Source organism: Aspergillus puulaauensis, chromosome 3 (genome assembly GCF_016861865.1).
Source record: "Aspergillus puulaauensis MK2 DNA, chromosome 3, nearly complete sequence".
In the NCBI taxonomy this organism is placed as follows: Eukaryota; Fungi; Ascomycota; class Eurotiomycetes; order Eurotiales; family Aspergillaceae; genus Aspergillus; species Aspergillus puulaauensis.
The window spans coordinates 1,210,754-1,237,647 of NC_054859.1; the positions used below are offsets into that span (position 1 = coordinate 1,210,754).

Here is a 26,894-nt window from a genome sequence, read left to right on the forward strand (position 1 = left end):
TATACCTATCCTCCCACTCCCAATATAGATGAAAGGGCTGCACCTTCCCAACTTTTGAGACGTATTTGCACCTGATACCTTAGGCGTATATCAAATTGAGCAGGTGCGAGTGGCCGGTTGTTCCTTCCCCCATCTGTATAGGGTCGTGCTTTCCTTATATGGCAGCTTCTATCTCACTTTAAATGGAAGGTACACGGTTTCAAATACACCAAGTCTCGGTATGCTAAGGGTTAATTTCTACTCTATGTCTATCTTGGAGTCATCTATTCTATAAATTCTATAAATTCTATGCCCATGATCCGTGGCCCGTTTCCAAACTCCTAACAGCAATCCAAAATCGTATATCTCATATAGCAAAAAACGCCATCAAGCCTGGAATATTAAACAAGGTTAGAAACGAACGCCAGACACAGCGAGGAACCACGCAACGAGGCAAGCAATCGGAACGATAACGATCCAGCGTCGGCGAATTAATCCTTTATGTGCCAGGACTCCTAGGAGAATACACGTACACATATTTGCAAGTACCGGGGCCAAATAACGGGGTAAGAGTCTTGTATCAGAGCTCTGGGGCTCTCTGTGGGTGGACGGATCAGTGGGTTCAGGTTCAGGTTCAGGGTCGGGTTCAGGGTCAGGTTCGTTGTTGACTTGGTGTTGCTGTGGTCGTTTGTCGCTTGGGACAGGCCATCCAGCTACGTAGTCGAGGTAGTTCCAGCCCAGTTGTGCGTCCTGGATATGTTAGAAAGGAAACGTCAACTTTATGTTTGGGTCCTTACCTTATGGCGGACGCCAATGGTAGTGTTCACTATGACATGTCAGTGCATTTATAGGACTAGCAGCAAAGTGCAAGACACACAGTAATGATAGAATAGAATGTCAGAGCCGTCATCACTGCCGGACAGAACGCCCAACCCGCCGGGGGCATACACTTCTTTGTGGTTCGAGCCGTATACAATGGAGCCGCCTCCCTCCAGCAGCTTCTTACCATCCCGATCAACGAATGGGCCGTGGACGCTCGTAGACCTTCCAACGCGGATATTATACTCATCCCCCTTCCTCGGGAATCCCTGGATATGGAAATGGCAGCATTGCCCATGGCTGAACCAAGTATAGTAGTACGGAGCCTTGTAACTGAGAAACGATCCCTCAATAGGTTTGCGCTTCTTATTCGGCACATACGCCAGATGGTCCGCATTCGGCTTCTTTGGGTTCGCAATAGATAAACCATCTGTCAATGGGATCTGGAATATACCCTTCCAGTAGCTGCCATACTGCAAATACGGCTTACCCGACGCAGGATCCACGAAGAACGCCGGATCGATGGCATTCGTCACGCTATAAGGATAGATGCCAGACAGACGGCCCTTGCCAGTATTGAACAGGGCGCCGTGGTCAGTCCAGGACCCCGGCTCGATGGAATCCGACGACGCAAGCCCAATGGCGCTATTCCGCCTGCCATTTTTGCTAATAGAGTAGAAGCAGTAGAAGCGGCCCTTCCACTGCGTCACCGTTGGTGCCCAGGGTCGCGAGCGGTTCTGTTTCCTGACGACGCTTTCGCCTTCTAGCACTGTGCCGATCTTTTGCCAGGGTCCCGAGAGCTGGGAGGCTTTGAATATGGGAATCCTGACTCCGCCCTTGAACATATAGTAGTGGTCGTCATGGTATATGATGCTGGGGTCGTGCACCGCCACATTGCCTAGGTTGGGGAGAGGGTAGTCTGTTGTGTCGGAGAAGACGTCAGACTCTATTGGCTTTGCCGCTGCGAGACACAGCCAGAGGATGAGCCCCAGCAGTGTGATATGTGCCATTGTCTTGGACCCGGGGTATGGCGGTCCCAGGATGAGGAAATCGGATCGATCAGGACGGTCGGGGGATTCGCAATTCAAAGCATACGGCGCAGGGATGTTACAGCTAACGCAGCCATCGTCATCGCATGCAAGATTGGTGCCAGATCAGAGCTGGTGAGTTGTCAATCGAGCAAGGGGGATGTGCACTATCAGGCAGAAGAGTAGATGTATAGGCGCTCAGGCCGCAACAAGAGCACCAAACAACCAAACAGCATGCCAGGGGCACACCATGACGCAGATACACGCTCAGCCGCGCAATCATAAAAAGGATCAAGCAGGAACAATTGGATTGATCGGAGCCAACGGTGGACTTGTCCAGACCGTGAGAATCTGCCGATCATGATCGACCAGTGTGATATCATGATTCGCGTGCTATTATTATGCCAACGGGAAATAACAGGGGCGGCACATTCACATTCACATTCACGTCTACTTCACTACGGTGTATAGCACTGTTCTATTCCATCACATCGGAACAAGCCTCATCTCCTCCTTCGTCCAGTACCGCCGCATATTCTCCGCGCCCAGCGTCTCGACCTCCTGGTCCAGATGCATCCACAACACCTCCCTCCACGAATCAATCTTCTCCCGTAGCACCTCCACCTGCAGGTCCTCCTCGCCCTGCGAGCACTTCTCCAGATACTCCCTGAACCCGTCCAACCCGGCGTGGATCTCGCGGTGGTGCCGCAACAGGTCAGCCTGCTTCCGCCCGCGCCCCGTCCTGAACTCGGGCATCCTCTTCGCGAGAAACGGGAAGACCATCGTCTCTTCGATGTTATGGTGGGTTTCTAGATGGTCTGCGAACCGCAGGCCCTCCGCAATGAATTGTCGAATCGACATCCCGTTGGGCCGTCGGCCCGTCGTGCAGGCGTTCCACAGAATATTCCATGAGCGCCGCAACATGCCGTGCTAAGGAGCGGTCAGTATCTGCTCCATATACTAATTAGATGAAGCTCATGACTCACGAAGAAATCCATCTTTTCGGCCGCGCTGTTGTACACCTTGAAGTCCTCATTGGACAGTGGGGGCGGGCTGTTCTCTCCCGGGCCGTCCATGTTTCTGGTCTGAGACAGCGGCGGTCTCCCACGTTTATGATGGGAACACGGGTTGAACGGTCGGAGGAGGGCTCCTGGCTAGGACTTTCCAGGAATAGATCTGGGCGAAGCCATATCCAAGACTGGAGACGCAGATTCGGGCCCTTCTTGTTCAGTCAAATTCCTTGACTGCATTATATAACGATGACTAACTGGCGGGGCGAATCATTCGACAAGGATTAGTCATATGGAGTATCTACATTATAATACAATTAAGCGATAACTAATTAATGTCTTTTCAGTGGGAAATTGCATAAGCAGGAAGGCTAAGCATGCTGTGGCCTGGTTATAGTAGTCCATGGGCGTGGGCAGAGAAGGTTTACGTTAGCCCTACGTTCGACAGTAAGAAACCATAATATATACAACTGGATAATCTATTCTCCAAGCCATTAATTAGATATTATTGCCAAATGAAACACAAAAACCAAAAACATCAAGAAACCATCTCCCCGAATAGCCCTAAACAACAATCACAGCCCCAAATCCAACCAACACCCCGCCCGCAACAGCATAGATCGTCCCAGCCTTATACAAAGCCCCAGCTGCTCCGGTGAACGCCGGCCCATCACCCCCACTGCCTCCTGTCGACGAAGGAGAACTGCTACTACTACTACCACACGGAGTAAGCGAGCCGCTCCCAATTGGATGACTCGTGCTCCAGCCCGGGGTGGGACTCTGAGACCACCACGGAGGAGTACCGGAGCCGGTTGGGAGAGTGGTGGATGGTGTCTCCGTTGGCGAGTCGGGTACTGTCTCGGAGTGTCCGGGGAGGGTGGTGGCCGTCACGATAGGGCCGTCTGGGAGGGTTGCGATAGACTCTTCGGGTCCTGGGGCGGTTAAGGCTGCGGAGGTGCAGGCGAGAATGGAGGCGAGCGCGAGGAGTTTGTACATCTTGTTGGTGGTGGTACTTGGTGCAGTGGCTTTTTGCTGGAAACGAAACGAATGTTGGCGTTTGGTTATCGTAGTAAGTAACGACTGGAATAACGAATGTGGTTTGCTTGAGGGTGGATGCAATTGTCGGAGTCCAAGCCTCAATATATAGATGACTGGCGGACCCAGTATAAACGACATGCTTTATAAAGATAGGAAACACCCAGGTGTAAATATTACATGGCCTAAACTACTAAAAATACCTCCTTCTACTAGTTACAAGCCCTGAAGGATGATGGAAGGCCTGAAAGATGGATTGCATAGGCGGCCGTGCGGGCTTCAATTAGCTGAGCTTGCGAAGTTAGGCGCCTTTCCTGGCTAACTCCCTAAATTACTTTGCGAGTATGCGCTGCTTACGTTGACCTTGAAATTCCCACATTAGACGCCTTAGGGATGCTCGTATAGAGGCGGATGATTGAAGCCACGACTCGTATGGTATCAGAAAACTCAGGCATGTCTTAATATACGTATTATTAGAATCTTGCGAGGAGTTAGGTGGAACAGTGTCTTATGCGTCATCAACATAATCATCTCATGACGGTAGAAGTTGTCAATGGATGAAAAGTCTTCTATATACAATGAAATGTACAGATAATAAACTGGTACCTTAATCCAACCGTTAAGACGCATAAATCATTAAACGTTGAATCACAACAACGGAACCCATCAGCTCGTTGGGCAGTCTCTATTAAATGGCCGTGATGCCGTAAATTATGGTCTATTCAAAAGCAAACCCCGTCATATCGCCCCAGTCAAACGCTTCCATAAAAGGGTCTAAATCGCCAGGCGGCTACTAGTCATTAGTAACAATAATAGCAAGTGATCTGATATCAAAACTTACCATCAGCCCAAAGTCATCTGGCAGAGCGACACTAGGTTCGGCCATGAACTGCGAAGGCACTGCGTGAAAACTATCCAAACCAGGCACCTTTATATGAAATCAAGAAGTTAACAAGCGCATCTAAACAATTGTTGAAGATATACACACCTGGTTAGTTTTGAAGCTCCCCATCCCCAGTTCTCCCAGGTGGGCGCAATTGGCGTGGCGCGTGAAAAGTGTCTGAGCAAATAAGATGACACGTTGGACCACCTCTTGCTTGTAGACGGCTGCTTGCACTGGCCATATTTTGGCCTTCGCCAGTGCCAGAATGGTGGACATGAAGAAGTAATCCTTCGCGCCCTTGATTACCGAAAGGAGGTGAGTCTCCATACAGGCGCGAGCCACCTCCACCAAGGATATCAAGGACTCTGGTATCCCAGGAAGTGTATTAATGAGAGAAACGGAGTTGGTGCCTGTTGTATCGGTTAGCGACATGGCCGTAATCATTATCGGGGAACATACTACGAATAGAAGCTGACTCATGTAGCAATTGGCAGACTGAGCAATAAGCCTGCACGGTCCAATCGCCGAGGTTACTGAGAGAGAGAGGCATTGATGTCTCATGAAGTCGTTTCTGAGTCGATAAAATCATAGTCACAAGCTCCAGCCGCGACCTGGCAGATGGAGCAAAGAGAGGCTCCCGTGCCGCTTCGATTGCAAAGGGGGTGTGTATGGACAGAAGGCTAAGCCCGATTTTGTTCTCCAACATGTACTTTGTTAAAGTCACTTTGTCCGCTGTTTGAATATTGCCAAGATCGGGGACCTGCCAATTGGGTATTTTCGACATATACCGGTTTAGTTCCCAATCTAAGCGGAGAATATCCTCATAGCGACATCTGATCCGTGGCGAGTGCATCAAGGCACAAGCTTTCAGCCGCAATGGAAGCGACTGCGATAGGGCTGCCTGGAAGGAACAATCGGTGAATTCTTCTAGTGGGCGCTCTGCAGGCAACTCTTCCATGGTTTCGTGGAGGTCGATGTCGTTTACGTTCAAGGGGGCCACCGTGTCATAGTCCGATTCTTGTACTGCTGGTGCCATGCCGCGCTCAAGGGATACCTGAAGGTCCAGTTCCACGATGGTAGTCCATATGCGCCTGCGCATTTCCTGGTTGAACGGTGAGATCTTGGTATACATGCTGGTGTCCCGATGATAACCGGCCAGCATGGCCCGTTTCACAAGGTTTGATGTGGTGAGCCATGCCTTGCTTCGACACATCCCGTGGGCCTTTTGCGCAGTGACCAGAAGCACATGCAGTCGAAGGACCATGATATCTGAGCGTTTGATGTGGGCGTTCTCGATCCACTTGTCCGCATACATGATCCATTCTATAGCAGTATAACACTTGAGGCTCGATCCATTCTTCAGTTCCAGAGTAGAGAAATCTGCAAGATTCCACGCACACGCAAGGACGAGGAGCAGCTGCACCACAAATGCCGGGGACACAAGGCTAGGGTTAGATTTCTGCTCCCAGAAAATATCCAATTCCTTGAGGAATGTGGGAATGTGTAAGATCCTATGTATGGACTCAACATGCGTGAGGAACAGAATCACCAACTCATCAACAGCCTGTCGAGACGGAAGCAAGGAAACTAAAGACGCCGCACTAAAGTCTTGAACAGGCTGGTTCAGGACTCTCACTTTCCAGAGACCCCTCGTAACCCTGGTCAGGTCGAACCGAAGAGCTGAAAGGTGAGGGCTAGAAAGCCGGATTTCTTCTGCAAACGATCTGAGATCCGGAAACTGCGCAGAGGTTAGCGGTTTGCCCTAAGTTGTAGATAGTAGTAGTAGTAGTAGTACCTGGGCAATAAGGTTCGCAAATATGCCGGATCCATTGAAGCGAGTCTTGGTATCCTTCCCTCGCATCATGATCCTAGGCGAAAGATCCAGCGACTGGGATGGTGATACCGGGGGCTCATCGTCCTGCACCGAGTCGGCCTGCGAGTCGGAGTTCGCAGTATGATGTCTGTTGCGGTGCAAGAGTTCAGCACCGTTCACGAAATCCTGGTTGACCGCGGCTTTCGGCGCCCCCAGGACGGTTTCCAGGAATCGATCGCGTTTTTCCTCGCCAGGATGTGCAGTCGTCGAATTGGTTAGTTGAGGCCGAGCCGACGGCTTGCTTATCGCCGAGTCTGGGGTCGGGTGGGCAGCAGCCGGCCGATCGGCCAACTGCATCTGTGTCGCAGCTGTAGTGGCTGCAGGCGTCCGGTCGGGGAAAGACGAATCCACCGTGCTGGGTTGCTGCCACAGAAAGCCATCTTCGTAGGAGCATTTGGTGGGCGCTTTGCTCTTCAGGCACCGGCCGCACGTCGGATACTCGCGGTCACACTTCAGTTTCCTGCTGCGGCACTGCGAACAGGCAATCGTGCGCCGCCTTCTCTTGCGCACGCGCTGCTGCTGCGGGGGCTGGATGTCCGCCATCGTCCGCTCGCTAAGCCTGCATTGCCATCCCGGGTGGACATCGGGCGTGACTTTTGACTTTGAGAGCGAGCGTGGTCTCTGTTCAGTTCAACGGCGGCTTACGTGTGTCTGTCGGCCCGGCCCTCTTAGCCTGATCGGGAAATACTGTCCGTCGCGGGCAATCCGCAGTCCGACGGTTCCACCTCTATCAACATACAGGGACAATATATACTCCGCGTTGGATACCATTGTGCCTTGATGGTGTCCAGAATTGCAGTGCCTACTTACTGTTAACCACTATCTCCGCGTGGTCAGGACTGCCAATGTCGGCCCATGCTCATGCTGTCTGCCGAACTAGGTGACCTTCGAATAAGCGACTTTGTACCCAATCTACCCAGCAGATGCCCGAACAGCTCTATACAGAGTATGTATAGGCCTCTATCTCAGCCACGTGAGTCCTGTATATCTGCAGGCTGCAGCGGCATAAGTCCGGCAACAGTTACTCCGAACAAGACAGTGAATGAGAGAAAGAAAACAAATTGATAACGCCAAAAGTAGGCAGAGATATTCACTGCCGTTTATTATTGGAACACTCTTTCGCCCCAAAGCTTAGGCAGAAGCTGTACTTCTTTCAGTCTTGCCCATTGTCTCGGAGATAGTCCTCGGGGTATTCGGCGTTAGACAGCCCCGAGGTATCGCTAAGATATATAGCTTACTTTCCCGTCAACAACGGTCAGATTCAACAAAACCTTTAATTTTTACTCTGGAATATTATCCGCTGGCACAGATAAGTAATATACTCGACACTCTTCCGAAAGCAAGGAGCACCGCACAATGTTACGGTCACTTCTCTCCGTAACCGGCCTCCAACGCGACAACTACATTTTCCCCACTGTTGACTTAAAAGAAGATGGGCCGGACTGCAAGAAAGACTGCGCCGACTGCACAATAAACTACCCATCCAAAGTAAAGGTCGAGACCTCGCGACCACTCTACGGCCATATCAAAGAGTTCCACACGCACGTCCTAGTTGCGACAGGGCAGTCAGACTGGAAGGAGAAAGTCGAGAATGAACGTGGGAGCTTAATGGAAGCTTTCAACGACTCCCATGGGTCTAAGCATGGCGTAAGTACCTGATGTTCGTGCTTTTATTGCCGTCGGCAGTATTAACCGCAACCAACAGCGGATGATGGTTTCTGCGTCAAATCTGAGATCGCCAGAGGACGACGGAGGCAGCGATACTAAAGGGCACGGAGCTTCCGTTCTTCTTCTGCCGTCATTTACGTTCGTGGATTCGGTAGCCACAGGCGATGTCACAGAGGTTATTGACCGTTTCATCGACGCCCCCTTATCGAAAAGTTCTTCAGATGCGACAGTCACCCAACTTCCCGACTCCGGATTGAAATCCCGGCCGTGTGAATATGATTACGTTGTGCTCCTCTGCTCGCATAAACGGCGAGACGCACGGTGTGGAATTACAGCGCCTTTAATAAAGCGCGAACTCGAACGGCATCTTCGACCCCTTGGGCTGCATCGTGACGCAGATGACGAGCGGCCTGGAGGTGTGGGTATTTTCTATGTTTCCCACGTCGGCGGGCATAAGTTTGCGGCGAACGTATTAATCTATCGCAAGAAAGAGCAGCAGATGATTTGGCTAGCGAGAGTTCGGCCTGAACATTGCGAGGGAGTTGTCAACTATACGCTTTTGCAGGGGAAGGTGGTGCACCCTGATTCTCAGTTGCGAGGAGGGTTTGATCGGCTGAAAGGGTTGACAAGTTGGTGAATGTGGAAAGTGGGAAAGTTAATTGGTATTATCTACTACATTGGATACCCAGTAGTGTTATAGAATAGTCCTAATGCTACTTAGCGAGAATTCATGGATGGCATCGGACTTGTTGTTCGGCGTAAGTAATTGCTGGTGCTCTATGTCAGAACAGATATGACTATAAGAAAAGACAATAGAAGGAAGGCTCAAACAAATAATTTGGAAAAATTTCCAAGCAAAACGAATTATAGATAACTAAAAGGTGATGGCACCTTTTTACGTCTCAGACATAGGGCTCGGCTTAACCGGCTCTTTCTTTCCGTTTTGGGAATAACCGACGGAGATAAGAGCATCTCATCCTCCAGCTCATCGTCATCTCGCTTCCCTGCTACATCTCCCCCTCAAATATGCGGACGCGCATTCAATATTCATTTTGAGATGTAATATTCATCATAATGGAATCGGTCATAATCGCGCCGGAGAAGCAGCGCAGGCGGCCAAAAGTCTCATGTATTCTCTGCCGGAAGCGCAAGACCCGATGTAATCGAGAAAGACCCTGCAGTAGCTGCAGACGCTCTAGAACAGGGAACTGTGTTTACGAGGACGTCAGCCCTTTTCCTTCCAGTCCAAGACATTATCCGACTCCTGAGTCGCAAGGACCGATACGCCTCGGTGATGTATCCAGCTCTTCAAGCCACCCATCGCAGACACAGGCGACTAGCTGGTCAGATGCATCGAAGTCTAGCGAGAACGTTAGTCAAGATTACGAAAAAGCGCAATTAAAGCGCAGAATTCGACAGCTTGAGGATCAACTGTCCCATGCGGTTCCAGAGCCTGTCAATGATCCAGCTCCGGATTCCAACTACACAAGGTGCTTCGGCCTGGCGGGAAGAACCTTCCGTCTCCTTTACAAAAGAGGCGCACCGGAGCAACCTGAGCCTATTGCTCATAATCTTAGTCACAAGTCGCGTCTATTTGGTCAAAGCCATTGGGTTGTTAGCGTTGCGTATCTGGTGAGTACCGACGCCGGCCCAGCAAGGACTAACTGACAAGCAATCAGATTCTTGACTATTTCAACATACTAGATTCCTATGTACAAGACCAACGATCGGAAGGTTGGGCTGGTATAGAAAAGTGCAAATTAATAGCCAGGCGCATTAAAATGCGACGGGCACCTCCGTGGCCCTCACCACCGACCTCCGAATTGCCCTCTCGAACCATTTCTGATGCGTTGGTCCACCAATATCTCCAGAAGACCGAGTCGCTCTATCGGATTTTGCACATCCCTACATTTCGTAGGGAATATGAGGAATTATGGGTTCCCGGGAAAGCGAGAGACATAAATTTCTTGATTCAATTGAAGCTAGTGTTAGCAATCGGCGCGGTTACTTATGATGACCAGTTTTCGTTGCGGACGTCTGCCATCCGATGGGTATATGAGGCTCAGATTTGGATATCTGGACCAAAATACAAGGCGAGGCTGAACTTTCAAGCCATGCAGACCAATCTGCTCCTTTTGTTTGCGCAAGAACAGGTTGGAGTCAGTGGGGATTTACCGTGGATCTCTGCGGGTGCTCTTCTTAGAAAAGCAATTTATATGGGCCTACACAGAGACCCAAGTCACCTACCCCAGAGAACGTTGTTTGAAGTTGAGATGCACCGACGGATTTGGAATACCATTCTTGAACTGAACATCCAATCCAGCTTAACTTCCGGGGGGCCCGTTTTGATTTCCCTTGACGACTTTGATACATCGCCTCCCCGTAATTTCGATGACGATCAGCTTGAGGTTCAGAACCCAATACCAAGCTCGAGTGAAGAAATGACACAGACGTCTTTTGCAATAGCGCTACGCAGGACCTTTCCCCCACGCGTCGCAGTGGTCAAGTTCCTGAACGATCTCAGTTCTCATGGCACCTACAAGGAGACGCTTCAGCTCGATGCAAAGCTGCGCACAGCATATAGGGAGCTTGGTCGAACTCTCCGAGCATGCAAAAAATCAACCGGTAGTTCATTGTCTTCCCACTACGAAACTAAGGCAGTCGATTTTCTTATGCACCGATATTTTTGCGCTCTTCATATTCCCTATTTTGGCCCAGCACTGCGCGGAACGACTTATGCCTATTCACAAAAAGCGGTGGTTGAATCGTCATTGAAGTTATGGAGAACCGCATGGCCGGCATCAACTACTCATGCCAGCGATACAAATCTCTTCGATGATAGCGATTTCCCTAGATTAATTGCATGCAGCTCGGGCTTTTACCCAAGTGCCACCATTCATGCTGCGGCTATTATTGGGTTGGAGCTCCGGTCACAACTGCAGGAGGACAACATATGCCCGGCTCCCTTGCGGCCAGACCTGCTTTCTGTGCTGCAGGAAGCCAAGGAGTGGTGTCTGAAAGTGATGGAGGCCGGCGAGACGAGCGTCATGGGTTACTTGCTCATAAGCCTTGTCGCAGCAGATGTCCAAAGGATTATGGGCGGTTTTGGAGAAGACAAGATACCAGAATTGTTAATCAAGGCTGTCGAAGAAGTAGGAGAGAAATGCTTGCCGATATTAGAACAAATGGAAGCTATCCAAGACCAGTCAACGGATTTAGCAGATGAGCTTCATCGTGCTACGCCGGCGGACATAACTGAGGACTGGGACTTCATGGTGAGTATAATCGCTGTCTTACAAATTTTCGTTCTTTTGCTCATGGATACACTAGACCTCTGATGCGTTTCTCGATCTCGGCGGCACCGAACCGATGAGTTGGATATTCAATGACGACTTCAACCCAGGCATGCCATTGTTCTAGTCCGCTGTATCCGAACAGGGATGTTCGATATATGATTCGGTTTTTCACGCAGGCAGTGCCAGCTTTCCACTGATTTCTCACCTACTCTGCCTTCATGGGCCTCCGTAACACAACTCTCGAAATGCACAGGAATATCTCGATGCCTCCTCGAAAACATCCAGCCTTGAGCTGAGTTGAAACACTGTGGAGACTCACGTTCCCACCCCAGCAGGATGCTGCTCGTTTCCTCCATATATAATAACAAGCGACCAGACTTTACCTCTAGACTTAGTGTCAGGGCTAGAGGAAACTCGATTTCACTACTGCACAGCCCGTTTTGCGGATTTTGGTTTAAATAATAATTCAGGGAAATCATAAAAGTTGAAGATCTATTAAGTTGTAAGATAAAAGTAAGGTATAGGTTGTGCAAGAGCTCGACGCGCTACGTCACCCACGCTAGCCACCCGCGTTAATTGATTTCCACGCGATCAACAACCAGACCAAACTATCATTGCGACACCAGGGTGCTTCTCAGCTTTCCTAAATCGCAAAAAAAACCGCTTTAATAATAACTATATTATCCGGCGCACTGTTACCCCGAAATGCAATAATGGCCGCTGTTGCTGTCTCGGAGATCGCGGCACACGCGGCAACCCTGCGCGCGGAACTGAAGGAGTGGGAGAGGGAATTTGCAGCAGCCAACGGAGGCAAAAAGGCAGGACGAGGTGATATCAAAAACGCTCCTGAAATTGGTATGCTACTATTGCGCGTTTTGCACCCATTTTAGAGCTCATAAACCTGGCCTAACCGTGTCCAATCCAGCCGCAAAATACAAGGAATACTCGCGCCTAAAAGCCCAAGAATCGTCCTCGGGCAGCCAGAAGGAGAACGAATTACCGGACTCGAAAAATAATGAATCCGGAGAACGATTGAAGAAGCGCAAGCACTCCTCACCTAATGGACCAGAGCATGGCCAGGGCCACGGCCAGACTACGTCTACGCCGCGGAAAAAGGGAAAAGACATCTTTCAGACACCCTCAAAAGCGAGAACAGCACACCCCGCGAATGTTGACCCTTATGACTCTCCCTCCGTGCTCCGGAGACTCTTCAGCCCCTCGACGCATATGCAATCTTCGTCCCCGTTAAAGACGGCCATCGGACCAACCCCGCAACGAGATGGCAAAGCACTCGGTCTCTTCGATCTCCTCTCCGAGTCGGGAGGCAGCACCGCGACGCCTTCCGCGACCCGGATAGCAAGCGTCAAGGGTATGTCGGCGCAGACGCCCTCAAAGAAACGCAAGACAATGGATACAATCGCGGAGGGAGAGGAGGACGAGGAAGAAAGTACACCGCGAGGGGAACGCACACCTGCTTCATCAGGGAAGATATACGATCTCTCGGCTCTCTTCGCGACCCCGACGGCTTGGAAATATTCCTCTATTGTCGAGGATGAGGCTTCAAAAAGCGCATATAGGAATAACAGGGCGAGTCAGTCAAACCCGCAACCTCCTACGGATACCGACCCCGCGAACCTCGAGACTCCGTCTTTCCTTCGACGATCTACGTCCGGTATTTTCAGCTCGTCGAACCCCAATGCCAGCGCAGGCGGTCTAAGCCCGATACTCGTCCGCAAGCCACAACAATTCGTAGGCAAGGGCCTCTCACAGATCGTCCAGGGTCTACGCGATATGGAAGAGGAACGACTAGATGATGACCTAGACGCTCTTCGCGAGATGGAGAACGAGCAGCAGGGGCCGGGCGTCGAAGTAGCCGATAGTCAGATTCCAGCGGATCCAGCTGCGCAGGGCCGTACATACAAGAAGAAGGGCCAGAAGCGCACGACCCGTCTAGTTCGCATGAAGCCGGTTGTTGCGTCAAAGCCGGTAGCGACAAAATCTCGGTCTCAGTCTCAACCGCAGCGCCAGAGCCAGCGCCAGCCTCGATCCACCAAGCCGTCCTCCTCTACTCTAGTTCGCGAAGACGGCAGTGGTGGCACTGAACCGGAGGAAAGCGATGACGACCTCGTGGCCATAGCAGAAACGCAGACTGATACTGCCTCGCTTCGCCCTAGGAAAGAACACGACGGGAACGTCGCAGAAGAATTCGAAGAGGGCGACTGGGACTCTCTCCATTCGATCTCCGAGGCTGAAGCAGAGTCAGACATGGACTCCGATCCGGATTATGACGCCGTCTCGAAACCGCTGGGTCGGACGAAGAGTTTTTCAGAGAAAATGAAGGAGGCTATTGGGAATGCGGGTGGGCAGTCCAGGGGCAGCCATGAGACGAAACAGCCACAGCAGCAGGAGAAGGAGAAGAAGAGGAAGGAAAAGGAAAAGGAGAATGTTGAAAAGAAGCCGTCGACGAGGAAAATCAATCCTCAGGCTCATGCAAATTATCGGTCGTTGAAGATTCGGAATAGAGGCGGAAGCAGAGGACGTGGATTCGGGAGGTTCCGACGAAGGTGAAAGAGTTAATAGCGCAAGGCCTTACATTTTATATGAGAAATGAGCATTAGCATTAGATTCTTATCATTATCATAGATACCATGTTTTTAGCGAGATGATTAGTCTATATTATATCTATCTATACATGTCATAACTTCGCTCGGACTGGAATCGTTCTAATCAGTCCGGCACATAACGGTCCCGCGCATGCTGTACTCTTCTGGCAAGAGAATCCCGAGCTCTGTCTTGATGCCGTGGACGACGATGGTACTGCGGCTTGCCAATTCGGCCACGAGAAGCCCGTGCGCCGCCTCTATAAACTGGAGTAGGCGTCCGATGAGAAGCCGCGGAGTCCTGACGGGTCCTTTGAGTGCTTGTATCTACATCGCCATACTGAACGTTGCGGTCCCAATCTTCCAAAGAGATAAAGGGGCTTCTTAGCCAAGCCTGGAGCTCATGCAGAAATAAGGACGCATTATCCCGTCCTACAAAGTCCCTGAGGAGCTCCTCGGCCTGCCCCGCGCTGCCTTTAATATCGACGGTACGGAGAATAGCAATGATATACTCGAGAAGAAACTCGGCGTTGTTTCCACGGCGGTTTTCAAGCCGCTGTTGCCCCGGTCGAGTCACAGTAGAGGAATCCGTTTGGGTGTCAGGATGAAGAAACTCGAAGACCAGAAGCTCTCTTCGGATCCATTTGCGCGCTCGCGAAACTAGCTCTTCATCCCTGTTGAACATCTCCGGTGTGAATTCGCGGTACTGCGAGAGGCGATTCGAACCAACACGGAGGGAGTAAAGGCGGTTGCGGTAGACTTGTTGTCTACGGAGGAGGGGGTCATCTGGGGCTCGTCGCGGGGGACTTCGCGGGTGTCGCGGGCGACGGGGATTCCGATGGTGTAGTCGGCCATATGGGTTAATATGCCCTGTAGAGGCTACATTTTCCGACGACCGAGGGAGATCTGGGAGCTGGTAGGTTTTTGGGCCGTCGGGATGCTCGAGATTGTATTTGACCGAGGAGACGCCACTCTTACCTAGAAAAACAAGTCAGGAACGAGCTTTGAAAGAGAACAGTCACGGGGATCCGTACAGAGAGGACAATTGCGACGCTGTTCCAGCCAGCTCACAAGACACAAAAAGTCAAAGTTTGCATGATTGCAGGACACTGCGACAGCAGGTTCTGTGATGGGTTCCAGGCAAATGACGCATGGGTCCGATACATCTTCCTGCTGGTGCTCCTGTGCTACCTCTTGCAGGGTTCGCTGCAGAATCCGCTGTTGAATATCGCCATCATCTGTCATTAGTTGAGCGCGGCGCAGTACTGGAGTGGGTGCTTTCCAGACTGGAGGGGACGTTGAGTGGTGTAAGACAAAGTTGGCAGCATAATTGCTGTTCCAGCGGGTCACGTTGTCTGCGGCGGCAACAATTTTCGGAGCTCCCCAAAAAGCAGGAACTGACCTGGAACCTCCCCCCAAAGAAACAAAGAAACGCTCCTTGCTATAATATTAATCCTCAATCTGAGAAAATATCGAATTTGACCTTTTGAAAATAACATCTAGGCTTTTAGCGATATCATGTCCCTCGGACTATGATCAAGAGATCTGCCAAATCAGTTGTTGACGCAATGGCGCGCGGAGCACAGAACGGTGCTGCGATGGACAGCCAATCTTCATCGCGGACAATCACTGGATTAAGGCGGTGGTCTATCATAAACAGAGAGTTGCCAGGTGAGGCCTTTGTCGTGTCTCTCGATGCTGTTAGCACAGGCGAGTGACTAACCTTATTTGTCTACATTTCAGGAGCGCCGCAAGTGAAAGCGATCCATGTATACGACTTCGATAACACATGTAAGATTAGTTATTGAAGTTTGGAATCTCGAACATCGCCGGGTTAATCGATTTATCCAGTATTCCTGAGTCCTTTGCCAAACCCGCAGTTATGGAACGGCCCGAGTATTGGATTTCTACAAGCCTACGAGAGCTTTGCGAATGGGGGATGGTGGCATGATCCAAATCTGCTGTCTGCCACTGGCGATGGCATAGACAAAGAAGAGTCACGCGCCTGGAAAGGGTGGTGGAACGAACGGATTGTGCGAGCTATACACACAGACTCATCGGACGTTGACTAATTACATATAGGTACAATTGGTTGAGCTGAGCATGAAGCAGAAAGACGCACTCACCGTGCTCCTGACTGGGCGAAGCGAGGCTGGCTTTTCTGAGGTCGTCAAGCGTATTGTTAAGAGCAGGAATCTCCACTTTGATCTCATATGCCTGAAGCCTGAGGTTGGACCAAATGGCGAGCGATTTCGGTCGACGATGGAGTTCAAGCAGAACTTTCTCAGAGATATAGTTCTCACTTATGAACAGGCAGATGAAATTCGGGTCTATGAAGATCGTCCGAAGCAGTGAGTTTGATGCAAACCAATCTGCTGATTAGATGGGGTTTCCCATTCTGACCCGTCGCAGTCTCAAGGGCTTCCGCGACTTCTTCGAGTCGCTAAACCGGAATTTCCAAGTCATGAATGGACCCGGCTCACGAAAGGCAATCACCGCGGAAGTTATTCAAGTAGCTGAAGGGTCTGTGTACCTGTCCCCTGTAATTGAAGCTGCTGAAGTGCAGCGCATGATCAATTCCCACAATGTTGCTTCTCGCAACCCGGCGCTGAACGCGACCAAATCACCTTATGGTCGGCTATGCATAAGGCGTACCACCTACTTCACAGGTTATCTTATCCCAAATACGGATTCCGACCGCCTGATCAGACAATTATTGAACCCGCTGTTACCACACGGGCTCGCTGACTCAAATGACCTGAAGTATATGGCTAACAGTATTTTGATCACTCCCCGACCCGCTAGTCGCTCTATATTAGACAAAGTCGGCGGTATCGGCAAAAAGCTGAGCTGGACTGTGACTGGAACTGGTGTCTTCGAGAACAAAGTCTGGGCCGCTCGACTGCAACCAGTTCCGGGCACGGAAAGATATCACACAGAGAACAAAGTCCCCTTTGTGGTCCTAGCGATACGCAAAGGAGCACGTCCCATTGATGCTTCAAAAATTCACAATTGGCAGCCCGTTCCCAATGATAAAGCTCTTACTGTCGAGAGCGTCGTGGGCGAGAAAGTCGTCTTACGCATCGAGGAGGATGGTCAAGGCGACTATGAAAGTCAATTTATGAACAAGACTGGCAAGAGGCGCCATCAGCAGGAGCGGGAAGATGATATTCTCTACCCTGGGCAGAGTAGCGCGGAAGGACCACAGGGTCGTCATCATCATTATCCGTCACGCCACGGCGGGAACAACCGCCATGCGCACGATGATGGACCTCGTCGTGGAGGCTATCGCGGCCGTGGTCGTGGTGCTGGTGCGCGAGGTAGAGGGTACAATCCACATCGTGGAGGTGGTCGCGGAAGAGGCCGTGGTCGTGACGCAGGCCATCCGAACTACAGGTCTCTGGATGATCACTCTGCGCATGAAGTCGGCGGCGGCAGCTATGACGAGAAACCACGGACAAGTACCGGAGGAGGTCCGATCATGGATTATTAGCTTCGCAAAAATTCTCATTTGAAGCCTTGTATGTCTTAACTCGTTCAGGGGGCGTTAAAACGTGGTATGCGGAACAAGTTTAAGTTTCTCTTTTTCTTCATGGGTGTACGTTTGGCATGGAGTGCACAGGCGCTGGGGCTTTCTGAGTCGACGGACTTTTTTCGAGTATATCATCTTAAGCGGCCTTTGTTAATGAAAGGGCTCAAATGAAAAATAGAGTGTCATGAAGCTTTGCTATGGCGTAGATGGCCTATTATTTACTTCCGTCCAGTATAACTATACAATCGAGTCACGAGACCTCAACCATCAGTCCGTCGAAAAGAACGCAGGAACCGCACATGTCCCAGTCATATTTGGAAACACTGTCAACAAAGGGGCTTCCCAAATCACATATTCATCAAATAGTATCCGGGCTGGATTCGACGGGATTCAAGAGACCCTGTGCATCAGCACAGCCCAAGCCCTAAGAATGCTCGACTCGGGTATCCTTTCATATCACCTCAAGTGACCTGTTCTCGTCCTTTCGGGACGACGAAATGATTACCTACCCGAAAGTTGAAGGCGACCGCACTTTCCTATTTTTATGACTGCTTGTTGACGAAGGGATCAGGCAGGAGCAATGGTGCCGGTAGGTTGCTCCTTCCTACTTCGTAACCCTAACCCTTCCCATTAATGCACTGTGTACCTTCGCCTTCGAGGCAAGAACGACGGTGCCGACGGCGGTGCTTATTCCCTCAAATTACGGCGGCACTTGTCTTTCTTGAGAAGGAAAGTGCAATCTATGGACTATCCTCGCCGGGCGTACCTTCCTATCGGTATGCTATCTGTGAGGCAAGAGCGGTGCTCCTGGCAAAGTCGGTCCTTCTCAAATAAGGTATCTATCCTGCTCTGAGAAAAAAGAGCATTACTTTAATTGGGTAGTGAGTCATACAAAGTTTGCGCCTTCCTACTCATGTTGTTGTGCCTTTCTAAAACAGCAATACATGTGTGCACGCGCCTGGGAGGCGCGATGAAAGAAGAATCTCAAATCACTTACAGCTTTGTTTACTACCGCAGAACCACTTATACGAGATATTACGCAGAAGCATCGCCATCTTTTGATCAGTTGCGTGAGTTTCATGAGATTTATTCATTCCATTGACGTATCCATATTGCGCGTCAATTCCATATATCCTAACCATCCATCCATAAAATAAAAGATCCCATCCTAGTACCCATATCCTAATTGTCGTCACAAATTGAAAAGAGCAAAAAAGAAACTTTGGAAGAAAAACTCTTTATACATCACAGAAAAATGCAATCGATGAGCATAAATCGCGGGGGAATATACATGTGCGATATGGCGATGAGCGAAATAACACAAAAGTCAAACATATGTCGGAGTGTAGTGATAAATGTTGAGGTCGGGCTGTAGCTAGGCTGCCCTAGACTGTTCTAGGGCTACATCTAAACCGACCGCTTTCCGGAGTGTAGCGGGTTCATGTGGTATTATTATTCATGAGGCGTTCGTAGTAGTCATGTTGGTGTCGTGGGAATCGAGGTATTGTTTGTGCATCGAGTTGAGAGGTGAAAAGAAAGAAAGTAAAAAGGAAATGAACTTTTCGCTTCAAGGCTCGTCATCGGTCAACTGCCTTAATAGTCGCAGGTTTAGGATCATGACTAGCAATCCTATCGTCACAATCACCATCAAAGCAAATCCAAACCAACCCAGGACCATTGCTGAAGTCCCGACACCGCTCTTGACGCTTCCATTTCCGAGGTCTTGAGCTATTGTGCTTGCACCGACAGATGCTGTATGCTGCCATAGTACGGACACTAGCACAAAGACGGCCGCAACGAATATCAAAGCCAGGGCTACCTGTGATACAGGGCGAGAAGGGAACGGTTTCACTTCAACTTCAGACCCGGTAGGGTCAGTCTCCTCGTGCCATCCGGGGAAAGTTGCGAGAACAATGAAACAGAAGAAAGCGAGAATGACGGCAATGATGCTAGGGTTTATTAGTCAAATGGGCGCCATGTTTGGAGCGGATTAGTGTGGACTCACATCAGGTATGGGAAAACAACGGCATCCTTGAACGTTGATGCAACCCAGACGAGGTTTAGCGGATCTTGGTCTATTGTAAGAATCTCTGCTAATGCGGTCGCATTGTTATTGCAGATGTAGGATCCACCGTCAGGTTGGACACAAATTCCGAAATATCCCACGCGAACCTCCAGCTGAGCCCCTTGCACGATGTTTGCTACGGCTGAAACGGTCTTTGGTTGGACTTGAGCAAGATCAAAAACCGGGTCATAATGCTCATAGTACATCGAGATGAGGAAGATGGTAGGTATTTGCGGCGATGATGACGAGCACCCCGCCAACAACAATGCTGAAGAACCATGTTAGTTAACCACACTCCAAACACTCATAAAGACAAGCAGGAAGTAACTCACAGAGAAGAATAATGACAACAGCGATAATAAGCATCAGCACGTGGTGGTATCCGATCATCGGAATGAACCCTACATTCCAGCTGTTAGTTATAACTCAAGTCGAAATAGCGTGACCCTGAGGATAGGATACATACGGGCAAAGCCGGCTCCAAATCGCGGCATCTTGGATGTCCAACAGCTCGTTGCTCGATTTCTTTTTCCTTAATATCCTCACTCCCAAAGACTCACTTCTCGGGGCTCCGAGAAGGAGTGTCTCTAGTCCTGCACACCTTTCCTAACAGCAACGTTCACTCCCGTACAACCGGAGGAAACAATTGTCGCACTCGTCAAGCTCGATCGTCGAATACCGAGTGCAAATTCCCGGAACAATCACAACAGGAGTCCACCAAAAGGAATGTAGCAGTATTCGGGGAGGAATGCGGCGTGGGCAATCGAGATGAGAGGAATGGCGATAGTAGATCGAAAGAATGTACGAGATGACCTGATTTATACAGAAACGTCAGATATGATGATGCAAAAGCTCCGTCGCCGAAAGTCTCAGTTGGAATGACAATGGCCTCGACGAGCAGTTGAAGACTGTGGTATAGTGAGAGGGAGAAAGATGGAGAGGGAGAGGGAAAGCGAGAGATCGTAGCTGAACAAATCCACAAGTGCAACCCAAAGGCACCGATTCTTTTCCTGCCACCAAATTTTGCAAACGAGAGAGCGTCACTGGCAAAGATAGCAGGTGGCTGGACATCTGACGGTATACAACTGGGTCCTCCGCACTAAATCGAGAGGCTGGGCCAACGCCCTTTGTTTACAGCCGTCGGTTCCCCGGTAACCACCCACACCGCCTACTCTTCCTAGGCCGTCCCGGCAGATCGAACGACTCCAGATCGGGTTAGCACGAGGAACATCTCCGGGCCCACGAGTTCCATAATTAGATGAACTCAACCTAGTCCCTGTCACTCCAGAGTCCAGAGTCCAGTGGCTCCACGGAGCCGTAGGCCCATCTCCGCACTTCGGACTACACCAGAAGCATTGATAGTATCGCTGAGACTTTTTCCGTATTCTTAATGCCAATGCCAAAATATAGAATATTAACTCAATACAACGCCAAAAGACAAGCAACCACCTGAACACCAGTTTCCATTTACCATCCGATAACTCATCCGATAACTCATCCAAACTCCAATAATGCACCACTCATGACCAAGGTGCGATGATAGGCCAACAATGTACGCTCTATTTCGTCGTAAAAGAGAATCGCTTGAGATCCAAAGTTGTCGCCCGAGATTGGCCAGCCATGTCATCGCCCGTGCCCTCCTCCTCTTCCTCACTATCAGGAACTATGAGGTCCTCGCTGCCTTGACCAGAACGAAGACTAGTCTCGGATTTAGTATCACCAGGGCTTGCAGTAGAGCTGTTATCGAAGCGAGCAGGCGCCCTCCAAATCAAGGGGGACGCTGGCATGCTATTCAAAGACCGCGATCTAGCCAAAGCGTTCTGGCCCAACCGTTGCAGTGGTGTTAGTCGTTGTTTGGGTGGAGAGCGAGGCCCGGTACTTTCACTATCCGCTTTTTGCGCCACTGTTGGCTCTGGTCCGGCTCCATTGACACTAGCTTGGAAGGAATATTTTGAGAGGATTGACGAGTTTTGTCGTTTGACATGGTAGTCAAGCACCTGGTGAAAGACCTCGGGCTCTGAATCGGGGGTCACTGTCTTAGCCGGCGCCACGCTTTCATGGCTAGGGTTGGGAGTCGATTCCTCATCGGGGCGCAAACGGTTGGCATTGCCCCCAGCTTCATTTGCGAGGTTTTCCTCGCCTATTGTGTCCTTAGAATTACCGTTTCCACCAGAGTCACTCATTGCTGGAATCCTTTCCTCCGATTTATCATCCGCTTGGCTCGGATCGGGGATCTGTGACATGATATCTTCGGCCATGTCATCCGAAAAGACATCTAACGCAGACTTCCGCACTTTCTTATTTCGGTTGAACTTTTGCCCTCCGCTGGGTGTACCCTGATTTGAACCAGCCGCGAAGAAGCGGCTGCGGCAGTCTGGTGTAGTAACCGGGCTGACTTCATCTGTCTCAGAACAGAGCCTTTGGCGTTTAGTGGGCTGCATGTTTGACAACTTTGAAGCGCGTGCTAAAAATGACGAGCGCTCCGCACTTCTCACGAGTGGACTCGGAACTCGGTTAGACATACCATTGGCAGGAGCGGACCTACCAACAGATGGTTGGTGCGGAGCAGGAGAGGGTTCCCACGATGTATTTGCATGGCGTTGAAGCAATCGTTGCTGACTTGGCGACGGCGTGAGACTGTTTGGATCCAGCTCGGCAAGTGGGACACGTTTCGGGGTGAAAAAGGAGTTTATTGGCTTTGATGGCTTGAGTTCGGAGAATGAACTTATAGTCTGCCGTCGGTTCAACGAAGGAACCGATTTCTTGTGTTCCGGTTTGCTCACATTCAGCGGCTTCACCACAAGTGGTTCTTTGGATGTCGGGTCCAGATCGCCATGTGCAACCCCAACTGCGATATCTGGGTCCATATCATCACCTATGAACGAAAGTCCGTCCAGATTAACGTCACTTTCTGGGAGCGTCAAGGTAACTAGCTTGCCATCTCTAGGACAAAAAACTCTCTGATAAAGAAAAGTCAATTCAGCCTGTTTGAAACTTTGGATGTAGTCTGCCGGAACGTGGTACTGGCCCTCGAACTGGAGCATCCGAAGTGCCCTTTCCACGTTTCTGTACTTCCGAATGCTTCGGTATGCAGTCTTCAGTCCGACACGACCTATGTTAGGCAGATAGTCGCAACCACTCAAAATGCACATGCGTCTGAAGTCGGCGTCCGTCCAACCAACAAAACTTACTTCTCGACACGCAGTAAAATCGGCCCGGTTGATCTCGACGAGATCTCCATGTTGGTCAAGTTTGGACAGTAGCCGTCTAGCGCCGAATACGAGCAAGTCGGAATCTTCGGATACGATGCCGTCAATAAAGCCGTGCTGTTCCAGGTACACAAGTTGCGCGTCGGCCTCATATGGAGCGACCACATATTGAATATTCATTTTCTTCAATTCCTCAATCAAATGACGCGCCATCAGTGGCGTCACATCCACGGCCTTTTGGAATTCTTGGTACGCCTCTGCAGTTCGTCCTTTGCGAAGGAGTTCCAATCCTAGCTCTTTGCTCTCTTTGCGCCTCTGATGTCTATCCAGCTCAGTACCGGACTTGCTCGGTAGGTTGTCGCCATCAAAAACTAGGTACGGTTTTACGCCGAAATACAGAAGCATACGAACCCGGCCGAGGACGAAATCAATGTGCCTAGTTCATGTCAGTATAAGCAAATAAACAGATATACCGCGGGCTGAGCCACGTACTTCGCCGTCGGTCGATCCAACACTAGATCAACGGCACAGGCCACCGTACCGCGATGTAACCACCCATATGCGTCCACCCCAAGTGTCTGTCCGCTAAACTTCTTCAGGTGACATGGTTTCTGGATTGACTTGAGAAGGCCATGGAGTCCTTAAGAAATGTCAGTATAAGTAGCGAATCACAGTCGTTACGTTTTACCTTTAATGCCCATCGTGGACACCCTGGAAGAACGAGGGACGCCTCGTGTTGTTTACAAAACCAAGGGAAGCATCAGTGAAATACTCGGTGAGTGGGACAGAGCAAAGATGGGCGAACGACATGAAATTCACGTCTTGTAGGTCGAAAGATGGAACGAAGTTTCCACCCAGGAGTCCATCAGACGAGTAACAGCCCCGACAACAAGAATGGAATGCTTGACACCGACTATCTGTCTCGTAGCTCCCCAAAACGCGCAAGGCACGCGATGGTAGTCCGTGGCTCTGATTGGCTGCCTCGAGGCGGCTCTTTGTCTCACTAATTGACACCGCCTTGTGATTCTGCCGGTAAAAAAAGAAAATTCCCCGAAAAAGTCGGCTGCGTGAGGGGAAACTCGAAGACACAAATCTTATCGAAAACTAACTAGAGAAATTCAAAATTCTCATAATACGCCCCTAATGCCGAAATCTATGAACAAAGTCCAAAAACACATTTCCAAAAAGAAAGGAGCGCTTGAGGCCATGCACGAGAACAGCAGAGACGCAAAGCTACTGCGGAGGGCTGGCGCAAGAGACGATCGAGTTGCGCGGGTTTCAGCAAGCATGGCTAGGGGAAGGCAGTCTTACGGTAATTGAACTCCCGATTTTATCTATATTGGGTTATCAATTAATATTTAAGCACAGTGGATCGCATTACCTTTTTTCAAGAGGCAATTCCGGAGGGAGCGACACCCTTCTCTGATAAAGACTTGTCCGATCTCGTCACGAGGTTCGCTCACTCAGACGCAGTTATGTATTTACAACTTGAGCGCATGCTAACATTTATCCTTCTTAACAGATTTATAAATCGCAGTGTGCCTGAGATCGAACAAGAACAAAGTGAGCGGAGAAAGGGTCGCCCGCCGAGCAAGAGAGAAGAAGCGCTGGTGCAACGAACAGAAGTCGAGGATAAAGAGTTCAAAACGGGGTTCTGGATGCCTGATTTGACACAGGAAGGCGTCGTGCTAGCCCTTTCCAAGTGGAATGGAAACTGGTCTGGGCTTAGCACCGTGAAGTTCATCCGTCTAACAAAGGATGGGGAGAAGCAAGCTTCAACATTTCCACCTAAGGGCCTATCATGATACCGGACGCTCTTTTTTTTTTTTTTTTTTTTTTTCCTCCCTCCGTCACTTCTGCTGCAAATCACTTCAGACTCTGGCCCTTTATGGTATAACGGTGTTACGACAATACATATATTTTACTCACCATCTACAACCCTATTCCCACTGGGTGCGCCATAAGAAGCCTAAATTCACTGGAAGGGTCTTCATTCTGCCATATATTCTTATCCTGAAGACAGCGCGGGTGTTGTTCATTTATTACTGGTTGAGCATGTGGCAATCGTGTATAGTTCAGAAAATGACCTTAGAGGTGAGCTAGATGGGGTCATCCTGCCAACCAGAGATTGTATTTCTCAGGACTCGTCATATTTACATGAATTTATGCATAATGACAAACAAAGTAGTTCACCCATGCCAATTCTCTCAGTTGGGTTGATTCAGTTAAACAAACCAGAATTGGGTAGAACATATATGTTTGCAGCAGAACGGAAGAACAGCAAGATCGGCTGCAAATTGCTCGCAGGTGGCGATACCATCATTGATTGTCATTTACAGTACAGCCCTGCATAAATAAGTATATACGGCATTCAAGGCCTTGTTAATTCAGAGGAGTTCGATGAGCTTCAGCTGAGTCGGTTGGGATCCATAGATGGTAAACTGCCGAAGGTCGACAAAGTAAGAGCTCCGCGGGTCTTGGCACCGCCTATCCTCATTGGGAAATGTTAACATCATCCGTCCCAAATCTTTCGCGCTTCTCATCGACCCATCGTTCTTCATACCATCACAGTCTCTTTTTCAAATCATCATTTCACCAACTTCTACTCAAAATGCTCTCCATACGCACTCTCGCCCGCACAGTGCCTCGCACTTTCTCGCGATCAATCGCTTCCTCCCGATCTGCCATCCTCCGCCCAGTCGCGAACCTCCCCAAGACGAGCTTCATCCAACCCTCCCTGAAGCAAGCCATTAGACCCTCACAAGCCGCTTTTTCAACATGTAGGGTGTTCAGACAAGCTGAAGGTAAGCATAGTTGCAAAACAAGGGAAACTGAGAGGATTCGGTCTACAAAATTTTATTTGCCTCGATGTGCTTTGGCTTCGAGCTACATAGAATCCAGACCCCGAAATTTCTACACGAATAATACTGATCGAGGCATTTTTCTCCATTAAATAGGTGATGCCGAGCTTTCCGCTAAACTTGAGGATGAACTGAAGCACGAGAAATCCTCGGGTCTCGAGGACTTGGAATCTTCCGTCCAGAACATTCAGTATGTTCTTCAGAACAACTCTTGGGAGGTATGTGTGAATAAAAATGCGCGTTTATTAGTTTTTATTGGATCTAATATTATCCCATAGGTCAAAGATGTCCCTGGAGAACAGGAAATTGTTCTAACGAAGAAGTTCAACAATGAAGAGTATGGGACCTATTTTTTTTTCTTTTACGCATCTAACTCATTGGCTGGCAGCGCCTACTTTTCGTTTGCATGCTAACATTTTTGCTTTCCTCAAGGATCCGCCTTACGTTTACCGTTGCGGACCTTCAGAACTTGAGCGAACACGATGACTTGGACGGCCTTACCGATGGAATGGATTTCGAAGGCCACCAGCCCGCCAACCAGGGTGCTAGCGGAAACTTCGCTCAACACCCTGAGGACAGTATCGCCCCTGCCGACCGTGAGGAGCAGGACCTGGAACCTAGCTTCCCTGCGCGCGTAAACGTCACCATCGAGAAGCCTGGAAACGGTGCCCTCCTTATTCAGACCCTTGCTCAGGACGGCTTGTTCCAGGTTGAGGAAGTCTCCTTCTTCTCAAAGCCCGACTTGGCCCACGCTATCACCGCCGAGAAGGACTGGGCTAGGCAGAGTCTCTACGCCGGTCCTCCTTTCGAGAACCTAGACGAGGACCTGCAGACCTACCTTGAGCGCTACCTTGAGGAGCGCGGCATCAACGCCGAGCTTGCCAACATGATTCCTGACTACATCCAGGTCAAGGAGCAGAAGGAATACGTCCGCTGGCTCGAGAGTAAGTTATCGCCGCCTGTTCGTTGAGAATGTTAAATATCTAACCATGTCTCCAGACGTCCGTAACTTCGTTTCTGCCTAAGCGCACAAATA

At 50.0% G+C, this 26,894-nt stretch overlaps 13 protein-coding genes across 13 annotated transcripts; 6 read left to right on the forward strand and 7 right to left on the reverse strand.

Moving 5' to 3' along the window:
* Positions 1-390: 390 nt before the first annotated feature.
* APUU_30481A (endo 1,5-alpha-arabinase) lies at positions 391-1,808 on the reverse strand (the record flags this gene model as incomplete). Its single annotated transcript, XM_041701579.1, has 3 exons — positions 391-729; positions 777-805; positions 857-1,808. The coding sequence occupies 3 exons, from the start codon at positions 1,806-1,808 to the stop codon at positions 391-393; spliced, it is 1,320 nt and encodes a 439-aa protein (XP_041554450.1).
* Positions 1,809-2,312: 504 nt separating this feature from the next.
* Positions 2,313-2,902, reverse strand: APUU_30482A (hemerythrin domain-containing protein; the record flags this gene model as incomplete). The annotated part of the gene is made up of 2 exons (XM_041701580.1): positions 2,313-2,756; positions 2,813-2,902. The coding sequence occupies 2 exons, from the start codon at positions 2,900-2,902 to the stop codon at positions 2,313-2,315; spliced, it is 534 nt and encodes a 177-aa protein (XP_041554451.1).
* Positions 2,903-3,400: 498 nt separating this feature from the next.
* APUU_30483A (uncharacterized protein) lies at positions 3,401-3,832 on the reverse strand (the record flags this gene model as incomplete). Its single annotated transcript, XM_041701581.1, has 1 exon — positions 3,401-3,832. The coding sequence occupies one exon, from the start codon at positions 3,830-3,832 to the stop codon at positions 3,401-3,403; it is 432 nt and encodes a 143-aa protein (XP_041554452.1).
* Positions 3,833-4,589: 757 nt separating this feature from the next.
* On the reverse strand, positions 4,590-7,170 carry APUU_30484A (putative C6 transcription factor; the record flags this gene model as incomplete). The annotated part of the gene is made up of 5 exons (XM_041701582.1): positions 4,590-4,661; positions 4,713-4,799; positions 4,860-5,164; positions 5,214-6,492; positions 6,550-7,170. 5 exons carry the CDS (start codon positions 7,168-7,170, stop codon positions 4,590-4,592), a joined length of 2,364 nt encoding a protein of 787 aa, XP_041554453.1.
* An 813-nt stretch (positions 7,171-7,983) lies between these two features.
* APUU_30485S (sucrase/ferredoxin-like domain-containing protein) lies at positions 7,984-8,932 on the forward strand (the record flags this gene model as incomplete). The annotated part of the gene is made up of 2 exons (XM_041701583.1): positions 7,984-8,274; positions 8,333-8,932. The coding sequence occupies 2 exons, from the start codon at positions 7,984-7,986 to the stop codon at positions 8,930-8,932; spliced, it is 891 nt and encodes a 296-aa protein (XP_041554454.1).
* Positions 8,933-9,369: 437 nt separating this feature from the next.
* On the forward strand, positions 9,370-11,715 carry APUU_30486S (uncharacterized protein; the record flags this gene model as incomplete). Its single annotated transcript, XM_041701584.1, has 3 exons — positions 9,370-9,927; positions 9,975-11,570; positions 11,626-11,715. 3 exons carry the CDS (start codon positions 9,370-9,372, stop codon positions 11,713-11,715), a joined length of 2,244 nt encoding a protein of 747 aa, XP_041554455.1.
* A 589-nt stretch (positions 11,716-12,304) lies between these two features.
* On the forward strand, positions 12,305-14,159 carry sld2 (the record flags this gene model as incomplete). The annotated part of the gene is made up of 2 exons (XM_041701586.1): positions 12,305-12,446; positions 12,517-14,159. The coding sequence occupies 2 exons, from the start codon at positions 12,305-12,307 to the stop codon at positions 14,157-14,159; spliced, it is 1,785 nt and encodes a 594-aa protein (XP_041554456.1).
* Positions 14,160-14,318: 159 nt separating this feature from the next.
* APUU_30488A (RING finger domain protein) lies at positions 14,319-15,436 on the reverse strand (the record flags this gene model as incomplete). The annotated part of the gene is made up of 2 exons (XM_041701587.1): positions 14,319-15,169; positions 15,226-15,436. 2 exons carry the CDS (start codon positions 15,434-15,436, stop codon positions 14,319-14,321), a joined length of 1,062 nt encoding a protein of 353 aa, XP_041554457.1.
* Positions 15,437-15,723: 287 nt separating this feature from the next.
* On the forward strand, positions 15,724-17,684 carry APUU_30489S (rRNA 2'-O-methyltransferase fibrillarin-like protein; the record flags this gene model as incomplete). The annotated part of the gene is made up of 5 exons (XM_041701588.1): positions 15,724-15,862; positions 15,935-15,982; positions 16,043-16,224; positions 16,274-16,542; positions 16,604-17,684. 5 exons carry the CDS (start codon positions 15,724-15,726, stop codon positions 17,682-17,684), a joined length of 1,719 nt encoding a protein of 572 aa, XP_041554458.1.
* A 1,606-nt stretch (positions 17,685-19,290) lies between these two features.
* Positions 19,291-20,282, reverse strand: APUU_30490A (Fig1 domain-containing protein; the record flags this gene model as incomplete). The annotated part of the gene is made up of 4 exons (XM_041701589.1): positions 19,291-19,672; positions 19,729-20,056; positions 20,121-20,189; positions 20,255-20,282. 4 exons carry the CDS (start codon positions 20,280-20,282, stop codon positions 19,291-19,293), a joined length of 807 nt encoding a protein of 268 aa, XP_041554459.1.
* A 1,065-nt stretch (positions 20,283-21,347) lies between these two features.
* Positions 21,348-23,698, reverse strand: EXO1 (putative exonuclease; the record flags this gene model as incomplete). Its single annotated transcript, XM_041701590.1, has 4 exons — positions 21,348-22,520; positions 22,572-23,433; positions 23,490-23,637; positions 23,686-23,698. The coding sequence occupies 4 exons, from the start codon at positions 23,696-23,698 to the stop codon at positions 21,348-21,350; spliced, it is 2,196 nt and encodes a 731-aa protein (XP_041554460.1).
* A 442-nt stretch (positions 23,699-24,140) lies between these two features.
* APUU_30492S (translation machinery-associated protein 16) lies at positions 24,141-24,802 on the forward strand (the record flags this gene model as incomplete). Its single annotated transcript, XM_041701591.1, has 3 exons — positions 24,141-24,309; positions 24,366-24,450; positions 24,520-24,802. The coding sequence occupies 3 exons, from the start codon at positions 24,141-24,143 to the stop codon at positions 24,800-24,802; spliced, it is 537 nt and encodes a 178-aa protein (XP_041554461.1).
* An 806-nt stretch (positions 24,803-25,608) lies between these two features.
* APUU_30493S (MAM33 family protein) lies at positions 25,609-26,883 on the forward strand (the record flags this gene model as incomplete). The annotated part of the gene is made up of 5 exons (XM_041701592.1): positions 25,609-25,801; positions 25,955-26,076; positions 26,137-26,195; positions 26,291-26,802; positions 26,858-26,883. 5 exons carry the CDS (start codon positions 25,609-25,611, stop codon positions 26,881-26,883), a joined length of 912 nt encoding a protein of 303 aa, XP_041554462.1.
* Positions 26,884-26,894: the final 11 nt, after the last annotated feature.